The sequence below is a fragment of the Drosophila persimilis genome, unplaced genomic scaffold, assembly GCF_003286085.1.
Source record: "Drosophila persimilis strain 14011-0111.01,24,50 unplaced genomic scaffold, DperRS2 tig00000780-arrow-arrow-pilon, whole genome shotgun sequence".
Lineage (NCBI taxonomy): Eukaryota > Metazoa > Arthropoda > Insecta > Diptera > Drosophilidae > Drosophila > Drosophila persimilis.
In genome coordinates this window covers 993566-1006135 of record NW_020825353.1, presented here as the reverse complement: position 1 = coordinate 1006135, position 12570 = coordinate 993566, and the positions used below count along the sequence as shown (strand labels likewise).

The window sequence follows — 12570 nt, the reverse complement described above, 5'->3', positions numbered from 1 at the left end:
GGGTCTCTCTGAGCTTCTGCTCTGTTTCTGCTCGTTCGGTCAACCCCGCCAGCTAGCCCACACACAAACACACAAACACACAAAAGCACAAAAGACACTACAATGGCAATAAAAAGAATAAAAACTAACACTATAGGAAAAAATTGAATAATAGTAATAAAAATAAAAAAAAAAAAAACAAGCGACGACGGTGACGGTGACGACAGCATTTGGCGATAATGAAACGATAAAAGACCTATGAACATATGCTTTTGGGCTCCGACATTAGAAGTGATACAGCCCCACAGTATTGTTGTAGATAGTGCATCGGTCAGACATTACCACAGTCGCATGCAAAGACCTCAGCTGCAAAAGCGAAGAGTCGAAAATTGAAAATTGAAATTCTTTTAAAAGTTGGCCCAAGGCAAACAAATGATAGCAGCACGACTAGAGCACGAGCACGAGCACGGAGCAACGAATGTAATCAATTGATTCTGCATGGAGAGTGGGACAAAACCAGTTTGAATTTTGTAAATTAGCTAGTTTCGTGGTCGTGTTTATGGGTAGAATAATTAAAAACCCCGAAAAAACAAAGCAAACAGCAAAAGGAACACGTTAGTCGGTGATCTGTCGCGAGTGTGTGGCTGTGGACCGGGCAAGCTCTGAACCCGAAACGCAAGCGGAATCCGAGCGCCGTCCCAACTTCTATAAAGAGCGTCTGTCAAAATGCCGCGTTCGCATTTCACTCGAAGGCATTGTCTAGCGATGACGGGCGGATTAATTGCAACGGGGCTGCTGATCTGGTGTCTGGCACACTCCACGGTCGTATCGGTAAAGCTTCACGACCCCGCCGCTGATAAATCTACGCTCGAGCTGCTGCATGTGGTAAGTCGTAAGCATCTCGTGTGCATTCAAACCAACACAAAGCCTTGAAAACAGCTGTGGGGAAGAGCTTTCAATTATTCAACTGAACTGTTGGAAAAGGCGGGAGCTTTTGAGCGGTAGTCAAAAAATGTAAGTTTTCTAGAGAAAATTTAGGTGTGAACATTAAAGATCTGGCAACATCCAGTACTAAGGTAAAGATCAGTTCAAGAAAGAAATAAACATCGCTACGATCACAAGAAAAACACGGCTAACAAGTAAACATCTTTATGATCGTAATGTACAAAAAGCCCCATAATCATAAGCTGTAGCTCAAATTATTGCAGATTTTTTTTTTTTTTTTTTTCATTGCCAAAAATTGCTGATAATACGAATTACGAGTATTTCCCTCCAAAACCTTTTGTTTTGTTTAGCATTGAGATTCGGCGGCATTGAAATTTGCGTAGGTAGGCCATATAAAAGATTATTACGTTGATAATGCATTTGTTTATAAAGATGTGGGCCCAGCAAAGCATCAACAGTCGCTAGTTTGTTGCGGCAGGGTGTAAAAGTAGAATTACTTGATGAAATTTTATGAATCTAATAGGTTCTCGCTAGTGGTAGATAAGAGTCAAGTACTGCGAGTGGAGCTATCATTGTGAGTCAATGACTAACAATCAATAGTAGGGAAAGTGAAGGTGTACGATAAAGCCATGGCTGTTGGATCAGCTGGAATAACCCAAATAGCCGCGAAAGTGCTTTATCAGCTGTTCTTTGAGCACTGCCACTGTGTTGAATAAAACTGTATGTAATTATTATCAATTACACTTCATTTTCACACTCAAGTGCACCCAAGCGGATAGTTCGACGGAAATTATTTCTCAAGCTGAAACTCATTTTCCATTTTCTGGGAATGTCAGTTCAAAGTGGGTTAGATTTATACTAAATATATATACTGGGAAAAGACAGATATTGTTATTGGAAATTATATGTTATTAGAGTTTAGCTAGAAACATTTGATTAGAAACCCAATTCCAGCAAATTCGGCTCTAACAAAAAGTATATGTATTTGAATTTGCGACTCAATTAGAACCTTGTTGGTATGTTTAAAAAAAACTGGAAAAAACCTGTTTTAAAATCACTAATTAATCCCGCAAAAACACACGAACTCTTCCATAATAACTTTTACTTTAATTTATTTAATGATAAATCACCGAAAAACAACCAAGCGCAAATCAAATCAAAACAAAAATCCGCTAAACCGAAAAACCGGCTGAACAGATTACAGTACGCACAAAAAACCAGTCTCCAAACAAAAAAAGAAATCAAACTGCGACGCACTTTTGATTTTTGTTTGGCGACTTTGATGAACTGGAAACCCATTTGGCAGAGCTCGTGGTTGACCTTCGGGCGATACGAACTCTTATCAGCCGCAGAGATACGAGTAGCAGCAACTGCTATTAAAATAGATGCGGAAAATACTTCCGACACTCTGGAATCAGCTGGGGGATGGCACATGCTCGGCACATGTCCGATTGGTCCACTGGACCGCTTTCCGCGTCATTCCCTATGTCTTATCGGAATCGCGTCCGAATGCGAGTGAGCCTTAAAGCAGGGAGGGCTAATTAAAGTGGCTTTTTCTCTGGGAAAAAAAGGGAGGGTAGGGTGGTATCTAGGTGGTAACTCTGTTTGACTAATAAAAATCGTAATTGCTAAACTTCAGGTATTCCGACATGGACCACGAACGCCGGCGGATACGTATCCAAGGGATCCGTATGTAAATGAGACCTACTATCCGTACGGCTGGGGACAAATAACAAATGTGAGTGGAGAAAAAGTTGTGCTGCAAAAACTTTTGCACCATCATTCTACCCCTATAGCCGCCGCCCCACCCCCAACCTAGAACTGAGAGCCACCCAACCAGCAAAGCATTTAAATAAATTGAAATGCAAATGTTTTCCAGGAATGTTGGGGGAAGGACTTGGTTTTGGGTTGGGGGCTGTGGCTGGGCTGCATTAACATATACACATGCATATGTTTATGCAATTGCAAAAATGCAAGGCATTTATTATTTTATAACACTTCTCTCCATCTCTGTCTCTGTCTCGGTTTCGGTCTCGGTCCCGGTTGCTGTCTCCGTCTGCTCCATGCCTGCTGCCGCTGCTGCTGCTTGGACTCTTTCTGGTGCTCCGCCGTTCCTCTGGTGTTGTCTCACGTGCCATCCGCTCATGCCATGCAATAAATCAACGCTCCAGAATGGCAAACGCGAGCTGTTCAACATTGGTACTTGGCTGCGTAAGCGTTATGGCAAATTTCTGGCGCCCCACTACAGTCCCGATGTGAGTAAGCAGTCACTAACGAACCGACATGCCCATGCACCCACCCCCACCGCATCCATGGCCACGTCCAATGGAGGGGGGTGTGGGTTGTCTGATAGTGCGGACGTTTACAAATTGCAAAGCTCAAGCGCGCTCGGCTCATCACTCAATTTCTTCTTCTCCTTCTTTTCGTTCTCGCTGCTATTCGTTCTCTTTTCCTTTGCGATTCTGTTCTTCCCATGCAGCTGGTGCACGCACAGGCGACGGGAGTGCCGCGCACCCACATGACCATGCAGACGGTTCTGGCCAGCTTCCTGCCCCCGAAGGGCACTGACATGGAGTGGAATAGCAAGTTTAATTGGCAGCCCATACCTGTCTTCTCGCAGGAGCTCAATGAGGACACGGTGCGTATACTTCATAAACTATAATGATTAATTGTACAGCCAGATTCGCATTGAGTGGTATTTCATTAGGTTCAGAATGATTTAGCTTGCACTCAATTATTTTCAACTTAGTTGGAATACCCGCTTTGAATTATGATTGATCCAACCCCATTTTTCAATTCAATGGAATTATTTATAATCGCCCACACAGCTTCTGCTCGTTCGAACGCCTTGTCCCCGATATTTCGAGGCTCTGAACGAGGTCTATGACCTGCCAGAGGTCAAGCAGGAAGTGGCACCCTATCTGGATATGTACAAGGAGCTGGAGTCGCATACAGGTCTCAGTTTTAAGGAGCCTGAGGATGTCCAATCCCTGTATCTGACGCTGCTGGCCGAACAGGAATGGGGTCTGATGCTGCCCGAGTGGACTAACGCGTATTTCCCAGAGAAACTTCAGTTCCTCGCCGAGCAGAGCTATGTGTACAATGTGTATACACCCGAGATGCAGAAGATCAAGGGCGGGCCCTTCCTCAAGAAGATGTTCGGTGAAATGCAGCAGAAACGGAATGAGACCCTCAAGCCGAGTGGCCGAAAGATGTTTATCTACACAGGCCACGACTCGACGGTGGTGAACATCCTGTCCGCCCTGAAGATTTGGGAGCGTCAGCTGCCCCGCTACTCGTCAATGGCTATCTTCGAGCTGCACAAGAGCAAGGAGACCGGCGAGTACTGGGTGGAGATCTATTTCCGCAACGATCCCAAAGCGCAGGCCCAGAAGCTGACCGTGCCCGGCTGCGAGTTCAAATGTCCGCTGGACAAGTTGCAGCAGTTGGCCAGGGATGTGGTGCCCACGGAGCTGGATGACAATCGGTGCGAGTCCCGCAACGAGGCATTCACGGAGCCCCCGCTGCGAGGGCCGTAGAGGGAGTGAGAATAGTTGAAAGAATTACAGGTGCTACACATCTCAGGAAGTAGGACATGGACATGCCAGTCCTGCCAATAAGCCTCAAATAACTACCTAAGTTAGTCGGTTAGCCTAGTTCTAATAATGTGTTAAGGTACAGAGTTCAGGTTTTTGTTTTTTTTTTGGTTAATACATAATAATAATTTAAGTATTACAAAATATATACTTTAACAAACTTTTTTTTTGTGCTCCAATCTGGCAATTTTACAAAAACAACTAATTAAAAAAAAAACACAAATTTTTAATATTTAAATATTTATTCCATTAGATTGGATGTTTTGGCCCAGCTTCGAGTAATATTCGATCTGTTCGACCAGCACTACATGGGAAAATTGTTTGAGGAGGGCCTGATCGAAACAGGATTTGAAGTCGTCGCCAGGCTGATGGTTGGGAAATTTTTGAGAACCAGCTGGTAGCAGCTTCTGTTTGAGCGGGGCACTGCATTGACAATGTGTTTGGTCATGTCTATAGGGATTTCTATGCCTATTGCCGTGATTGAGGGGAAATCGATTTTGAAATAATCGTAGTAAGTCCGAATTTGTCGTGCTGTAGTCGGAACAAGTCTTCTGACTGTTATACTAAATTTGAGCATGTACTCGTATAGACGTTGCGAAGCCGCTGGAACATGCTCGGCTCTACATCGGAATGTCTATAGAGAACCAAGAGTTCATCGAAATTCTCGTCCGGCCAAATGATACCGTCTGTCTTAAACTGAAGGAAAGGGACAGTAGCTCCTTTAAGAAGAACAGACAGCCCGAAAAAAGCAGGCAAATTGATGAGGATTTTCATTACTGAAACGTGAGGATTGCTTTTACCTAAAGAATGTTTATTATAGAGCTTCCAGTCAAGCCTGAGGCCTTGATTTTGTTTCGGTTATTACACGCGATTGTGCCAAATTTAATTGTAAAATAATTTGATCCAGTGAACGGAAAAAAATTCTAAATTTGTCAGTCCAGCCTGCCGCAAAATTCTTCGCATTATTGGTTGGCTTGGTTTCTATATTTCCACAAACCTTAGTGCTGGTTTATAAACATATGTATGTAGACACATAATATATTCATTACAGTTCATTGTATCCGTAGTCGCTCAAGTTCTGCGTGTCGTAGATATTTTTCAGATATTTTAACACTTCAGACTGATTCCACTTCTCATTTTTGCAGGAGGGGCAATCCTTCTTCCTGGGGAACTGAATCTTCGGGAACATGGGATCCTCTGTGGTATCGCCAGCCAAACGGTTGTTGACCTCGTTGTGCGCCTCCCACAGCCAGAGGATCTCAGAATCATGGTCCGTCACCGACTCGATGTGTCTGCGCGCTGCCATAGCCAGGAAATGCTGGGCACAGTCCGTACAGCCGAAAAAGTGCTTGGCAAAGCCGTGCATGGCCGAGAGCACTGATCCAGCCGCAAGGTAATTTGGTGGCTTTGCCGCCGCGACTGTGAGGTAGTGGAATAGCGTCCACAAGGAGCAAGTGAAGCCGCGCAGGAAGGGACGCGAGGCCGTGCAGCCAACAAAACGCTTCGCCTTGAATACATCCTCCTCCAGCTCCTTCTCCTTCGACTTGACCAAGTCCGCGAACTCACCTCCCGTCAATCGCTTTTGGGTTATCAGGGAATCGTGTATGCCTGTTAGCAGCAGCTTTCCTTCCTTATTCAGGGGATTGTGGTGTCTTAGGACGGAGATAATGTTTCGCAGTGCTGTCAAATTATTGCCCTCAATGAGGCCTGCCTTTGGCAGCTCAATGTGCAGCAGTATGTCGATTGCCTGCTCCACATCGGCTTTATAGATCATATGTGGATTCCGTAGCACAGTCGATAGTATTTGCTGCTTCTCCTTGTACCGGATCCTGCTGATGTGTGGTGCTCTGGTCGTGGATAAGGGGGGCAACGGAGTGCGGCCCATTTGGGCGAGATACTCGGCAATGCCGGCCGCATAAGCTTGGCTCGATTCTTGGACGGTCTTCAGCGCATGGATGTTGCCGGCCAGGTCCATGATGGCCAACTTCTGATCGTGAGGAGCCAAGCCGAGGTTGGAAAAGATACGAGAATCGTCAACAATGCGAACAGCCACCGCAGGATATGGTAGCAGTTCGAGGATCGTGTCTCTGCCGATGTTCGAGCCCTTCGGCTGTAGGACAAGTGCTATATACTCCTCGGTATGGCCAGGGCCCTTGTGATCTGCGAGTGTAGTATTAACATTGTTGTCGGGCGTAAGAGGCTCAAAGCGCAGCAGGCTCGTATTGATGTCTTTGGCCAAATGCCCGGCCAACAGGTCGATAATTTTTGTCGGACTAAGAGTGGGGATGTTGATGCCAATCCCGCCTCCAGAGAATGCTGGGGGAAAGTAGCGTAGTGTTGGGGTCTGAAGGATCTGAAAGTCGCGACAGACCTCCACATTTCTCGCCTGGGCACAGTCGACGGCGTAAATGCTGAGCACTCTCTTCCATTTGTACAGTTCTCGTGCCACAGCCTTGAAGATGGGTGCGAAGCGTCGGCAGTGGCCACAGAATATGTTTAAAAACTGCACCAGCTTGCCGTTTGGCGTCGTCCGCAGATAAGGCAGCAATGTATCGGTGTCGGCATTGATCACATTGTCAGCCTCGTTGTAGAGACTTGGCTCACCTGCCAGAGCATTGGCCTTGGGCGTGGCCAAGATCAGGAGCCAGATGATAACTGGCAATGTTTCAATCATCTTGAGTGGCCGAATCATTTCCAGACGATGCGGACGTGTCCACTTGGCTATTACTAATGGTGTACCCCGCCCAGGGTGTTGATTCGCGCTGCGGATTGAGCGGAACAAATCAAATCATGATGGGTAGAGTAATTGAAGACAGTTCAATGAGTTGACTCGTCGTGTGAAATAGATCTACTTCTTCAAGTGGTCACTAGATTACCCATTGAATCTTGAGCCGAAATCTTGCGAAATTCATTAGAAACTAATTTAAAATGACACTTCAATAAGAAAAGAAAGCTGGCCAGAGAGTCGAACATGTATTGAAAACACCTTTTGCTATACAAATATGTTGTACAACAAAAAGTTAGGAACTATAATCTCAAAAATATCCCAAAAAATTCACTAAATAAATATGCAATGAACATAAGCCACATTCTGGTTGCAAATTTTTTCCAAACATCTCTGGGTATACAGGGTACATAGGGTATTCTCTGCTTTGCCATGCCACACTTCCCCGATAATACCGATTATAGAATGTGCAGAACCAATCCCTGGAATTTTCATATAATATTACGGTATTACGGAACCAATTTCCATTTCTATGGGTATTACGAATTAGGATTGGTAAATTTTTTTTTGGATTTTCCATTATCCGCATCATCATCTGTGGCTGTGGCTGTGTCTATGACTATGGATCCCAGCTTGCACCCAGTGCGCCTCATGTGGTAGCCAAGTTGGCTCATTTCCGCTTTGTGGCGTCGCCTGCCGCCTGTCGACTGTCGCCTGTCATTGCCATTGCCCAATAGGCCGCTTCCGTTTGCCCTTTGCCAGCAGCAGCAGCAGCAGCAAACGCAAACGCAAACAACTTCCGCACTTGTTTAGCCAGCCATCCCGTCGGATGGTGGCTCCCTCTCCTTCTCCTTGTCCGTCTCCTCTTCCTCTGCATACTCCGTTGCCTTGTCTTGCTCATTTTTGCCAGGAGGTGACATTTTTCGCATTGCGGTTTACCATAAACTATTTCATTGGGGAGTTGTTCCAGCTCCTACGTTAGCTCCAGTTCCACCTCCAGTCCCCAATCTCCAGCATCTGCTCGGCATTGTTTGCTCGTGTGCGTTTGCCATCTCTCCTTCTCCATTTCCATCTCCATCTGAGAGTCGCACTCTCTCGGATAGTCGGTTTTTTCCCTGTTTGCATATCTGTAAACTTTATTTGTCAACGGGACGCATATGTTGTGTGTGTTGCCAAAAAATAAACGAATCCCCATGTATTCCGAGCACTCCCCATTGCATTCAGTTCTTGTGTGTTGGTTGTTCCGTTTAATTTTCGCTTAATTTGATTTGCTGGCTGCAGGAAGTGCCATGAGGAAGTGGCAGTGGGTGGCTGACATATCTATAAGACCATGAGCTATACGAACTTGTTCTACTTCAATGATTAATGAGAGAGAGAGAGAGGTGGAGAGGGGAAATCGGGCAGGGTGTTGCCGGAATTAAGTATGCGCCATGTGTGTTTGCATGGGATTTTGACAGGAACTTTAAGATGATTAAGATGGTAATACAGATAACAATAGTTTCAGTATATTTCCTTAAACAACATGACTTTAACAATACTTTTAAACATCTTCTGTCAACCCTTACAGATCTGCAACCATCCGTGCACTCTTTTCCCTAATTCAATCATAAATAACTCAACTCTCATCTTCTGGGGACTTCATATTCATAAATTTGATCTTTTCTCTTGCTTCCCAGACTATCATAATTATTAACCCTATTATGCAGTTACTTATGCCAGTCATCCGTCTTTCCCTCTTTCTCACTCTCTTTTTGCCTTAGACATATGCCCATGCTGAGGCCAACAAATCTACTTAGAGCTGGAGCTGGAGCTGGAGCTGAAACCTCGACTCAGTCACAAAACTTTGGATGGAAAGAGCAAACTTTTGTGCGGGCTAAGTGCAAGTCTTAGGGTAAACTTTAGCATTTTTTTACTCCTCCTGCTGGAGGACGATTGCGACTAAGACGTAAGACACTAGAGCCTTGGCTGCCCGGTTGCCGATGCCGTTGCAGTTGCCTGGTGGTCTGCTGCAGCCGGACAGTAGAAGTTTCCCTCTTGGAGGTTGCACTTTTCTCTAGCTCACATCTTTCTGTGGTCAGCTTACTAACGACTTTTCGATACGGACCGAAGGCCGAAAAACTTTTGCGCTTGGCCTAGAAGATAAAATTTGCCGATTGTCGGCAGGAGCCGCACCTGTTCCCTGGGCTAATCCTGGGCATAGCGAGTAGGATTGCGGGAGGGTCTACTGGCATGCATATTAATAAGCAGCACAAATGTTTGCCGGCAAACAAAATGCATGGATGAGGATGGGGCCGGTGCTCTGGAGCGCTGCCGTGTAGTTCCAGTCTATTAAAAGGCACAATAGATCCCGCCGCGTGCCCCTTGGAAAGCGCTCTTGCCTCAGCCGAGTTTGTGCAGAGCCATGCGATGCTTCATTTCCGCTTCCACAGAACAGAAGAAGCGTGAGGGGTTGACGGGGGAGTGAAAGCTTTCCTCACGCAAACTGTTTGCCGTTTAGTTTCGCATAAAGCGTAGTCTTGCCTTTAAAATGCATAAATCTTTGTTGGCACTCCAGCGAGCTCTCGGTTCTCGGGTCTCGGTTCTGCGTTCTAGGTCTGTGTCTGAGTCTGAGTCCAGATTCCTGCACCCTGTTCCCTCCTTGGCCTGCAGCTGCCTGGGCGTCTTGTTTGTTGCACGTTTCATTTGTCAAAAAAGGTTTAGGAATTTTATTGCCAGCACCAGCACCAGCCTCATCGCCGGCTTTAGCCCCAGCATCAAGTGCTGCAGTGCCAGCAGGGGCTCGGATGGGCTTAAGTGGCAACTGCTGGGAGCGTAGCGATTATTGAAGTCCCTGTGATAGTACGATAGCTTGTACACGGCTGGCACCCGACGCGGCCAGTCAAATGCAAGGTTAACTAAAGGGGGGCAAAACTGAAACCCAAAATATGAAAGAGACAGAGAAAGAGAAAAGAGTTAGGTTAGGGGTCGACCCTTTGTTCCGTTTCATCGAGTGAGCCATTGAATATCTATTACTTAGACAAACTTCTAAACTCAGTCCAAAGAAACAGAAAATATTTTCCGATTAGCAAAGCAAAGCCCAAGCCCGATAATAGTTAAATGGCGAGTAATGCGATTTATATTGTCACTCTTTGCTTAATCGGCGCGTGTTTCGTAATCATATGGAAGTTCTCGGGTTTAAAGCACGAGGACAGAAAATTCAAGGCGATCCTGGTGTCGTTCATGGTGGTAATGATATTTCAATTCCTGGTTTTTGATCCAATAAGGTTTTTGATACAAGCCGTTGACACGGCCTGTTGGCCAAAGATGTATCGGCCGTATGTCCCGGACGGGAAAGCAAAGAGGCACAACCGCATGGACTATCTAAATCTGCGGCTACGCAGCTTGCGCAGCCAGCTAATGATTACGGCGGGACATCGCAACGAGGAGCTGAACCTAAAGTACAGGACCATTGTCCGCGAGCTCTGGGTGTATGGAAAGCTCTTCCTAATACATTTGTTTTTAAATCTGGCGTTGGTGAACCGGCTCCTGTACTACAACGGGGAATCCATCACGAACCTAATGATGTATAACCACACCAATTCGATTGGACTAAGTCACGTGCTATTTTTGCATCAGCTGTATCCCTTCATCGAGCAAACGCTGATCAATGGCTTCTCGTCAAATGATCCTCATCTTGTGACGCACTGGAACCATGTAAACAGCACTAAGCTGCTGGGCGTAGTACGAATGCGGTTGCTACGGGACACTGGAGAACAGTACGGCCTAAAAGATCCGGAATACACTGAAAAGCAATATACCGACGGCTGGAGCTTACCGCATATACGAGAGCCCTACACCGATAAGTACTGGTCTATTTTTTTACCTTGGTTACCGATGACCCAAATCGGTGGTTTCTGGGAGAGATGTTTCCTTAGCGTTAGACAGTACGGATACTATTCCAGCTATCCCGAGCTGAAGGGCTACGTAACTACGCTTCGAAAAAAGAGGGATGACAGCTTAAAAGTGCTCACATATCTGCACAAAAACAATTGGATCGACGACAGGACCGCGGCTGTCTTCTTAGACTTCACGCTGTACAATGTGGATGCGAATATGTTCAGTGTGTGCAGCATTCGGTGTGAGAACTTGCCTTTCGGCATTATCCGAAGCAGCTTGAATGTCAATAGTGTTTCTTTGACGGAGACGGTGGAGACCCTTCCATGGGTGGGCATGATTTGTTTGCTCATCTACGTGCTTATCTGGCTGGAGCTAGGTATAACAGTGATTGTGCCCTTGTGGTTCGAGCCTAAGCTATTGAAGAGATTCTGGGTCAAAATAGACCTCCTGATCCTGGCACTCAGCATAACAGTTGTGACCTTGATGGTTTTAAGGGAAGGCATTGTGTCCAAGCTACTAGCTGTACTAGAGGTGGCCAGTACGCATGATTTCATTGACTTTCGGATACCGGCGCGCCTAACCGAGTTTACCGTCATGCTAATGGGCTTCCTCGTCTGCCTAGTCACCTTGCGTCTGTGGAAGGTCATGCAGTTTGCCAGCATCTTTCAGATCTTTACGATGACCCTCGCCTTAGCCTGGAAAGCCCTGTTCAGCACGGCCTGTGTGATCTGCATCTTTATGATGGCATTCGGCATTGCTACGGTCTCCATCAATGGCAACAACAACGAGCACTTTAGGAGCCTGCTTCACGGCATGGCTACCGTCATGTGCTTCTCTTTTGGCTTCACTAGCCACGTCGAGCCGAAAGAGCTCTTTCACGGCGGCATATTTATGGGCCTTCTGATCTACGGCATAATGGCCTTTACCGTCTCCATCCTGCTAACAAACGTGTTCGTGTCGATACTCAACAACTACTTTACCGCAGCCAAAGCAATCCGAGATCGTAACCGTACAGAACAGATAACATTCTGGGAGTTCCTTCGCGTCGAGTATGCGGACATTATCAGGGTCACACGGGAAGCATTTGGGTGTGAGAAGAAGTACAGGCGCAAGAAGCGCACCGTGGCCGAGAACATCCAGCGCAAGCTGGATCTTCAGGCTGCTGCTGTTGCTTCAGTCCGTACCAAGAGAGGAAGAAGCTATAGAATTCCATCCAAGGGGAGAACGGGGAACGTGACGGACGACGAAGAAGAGGAATATGAGCGCAAGGCGCAGGCCCAGCAGAAGGCTCGTATTGCAAGGACCTACACGATAGCAGCCATTCTCCAGACCCAGATGGAAATAGCTGAGCGTAAACTTTTCGGTGACAAGGAAGGAAATCTCCGCTCTGGGTCTGAGGATGAGGACGACGCCGGGCAGGAGCAGAATCTTCCAAGACAATACGTATAA

The 12570-nt window shown here is 46.3% G+C and overlaps 3 protein-coding genes across 3 annotated transcripts; 2 read left to right on the top strand and 1 right to left on the bottom strand.

Annotated features, from left to right (window-relative positions):
* The first annotated feature begins 236 nt into the window (after nucleotides 1-236).
* Nucleotides 237-4630, top strand: LOC6602406 (venom acid phosphatase Acph-1). The gene is made up of 5 exons (XM_002027375.2): nucleotides 237-864; nucleotides 2564-2662; nucleotides 3096-3179; nucleotides 3404-3562; nucleotides 3753-4630. The coding sequence occupies exons 1-5, from the start codon at nucleotides 706-708 to the stop codon at nucleotides 4461-4463; spliced, it is 1212 nt and encodes a 403-aa protein (XP_002027411.2). The 5' UTR covers nucleotides 237-705; the 3' UTR covers nucleotides 4464-4630.
* An 811-nt stretch (nucleotides 4631-5441) lies between these two features.
* LOC6602405 (sulfhydryl oxidase 1) lies at nucleotides 5442-7222 on the bottom strand. Its single transcript, XM_002027374.2, has one exon. The coding sequence runs from the start codon at nucleotides 7210-7212 to the stop codon at nucleotides 5566-5568; it is 1647 nt and encodes a 548-aa protein (XP_002027410.2). The 5' UTR covers nucleotides 7213-7222; the 3' UTR covers nucleotides 5442-5565.
* A 3326-nt stretch (nucleotides 7223-10548) lies between these two features.
* Nucleotides 10549-12570, top strand: LOC6602404 (polycystin-2). Its single transcript, XM_002027373.2, has one exon. The coding sequence runs from the start codon at nucleotides 10549-10551 to the stop codon at nucleotides 12568-12570; it is 2022 nt and encodes a 673-aa protein (XP_002027409.2).

Excerpts from the sequence above, each read along its gene's own strand:
- LOC6602405 (XM_002027374.2), bottom strand. The coding sequence starts at position 7,212 with ATGATTCGGCCACTCAAGATGATTGAAACATTGCCAGTTATCATCTGG.
- LOC6602404 (XM_002027373.2), top strand. The coding sequence starts at position 10,549 with ATGTATCGGCCGTATGTCCCGGACGGGAAAGCAAAGAGGCACAACCGC.
- LOC6602406 (XM_002027375.2), top strand. The coding sequence starts at position 706 with ATGCCGCGTTCGCATTTCACTCGAAGGCATTGTCTAGCGATGACGGGC. Across the intron at positions 865-2,563 it reads CGCTCGAGCTGCTGCATGTG|GTATTCCGACATGGACCACG; the intron begins GTAAGTCGTAAG and ends GCTAAACTTCAG. Across the intron at positions 3,563-3,752 it reads AGGAGCTCAATGAGGACACG|CTTCTGCTCGTTCGAACGCC; the intron begins GTGCGTATACTT and ends TCGCCCACACAG.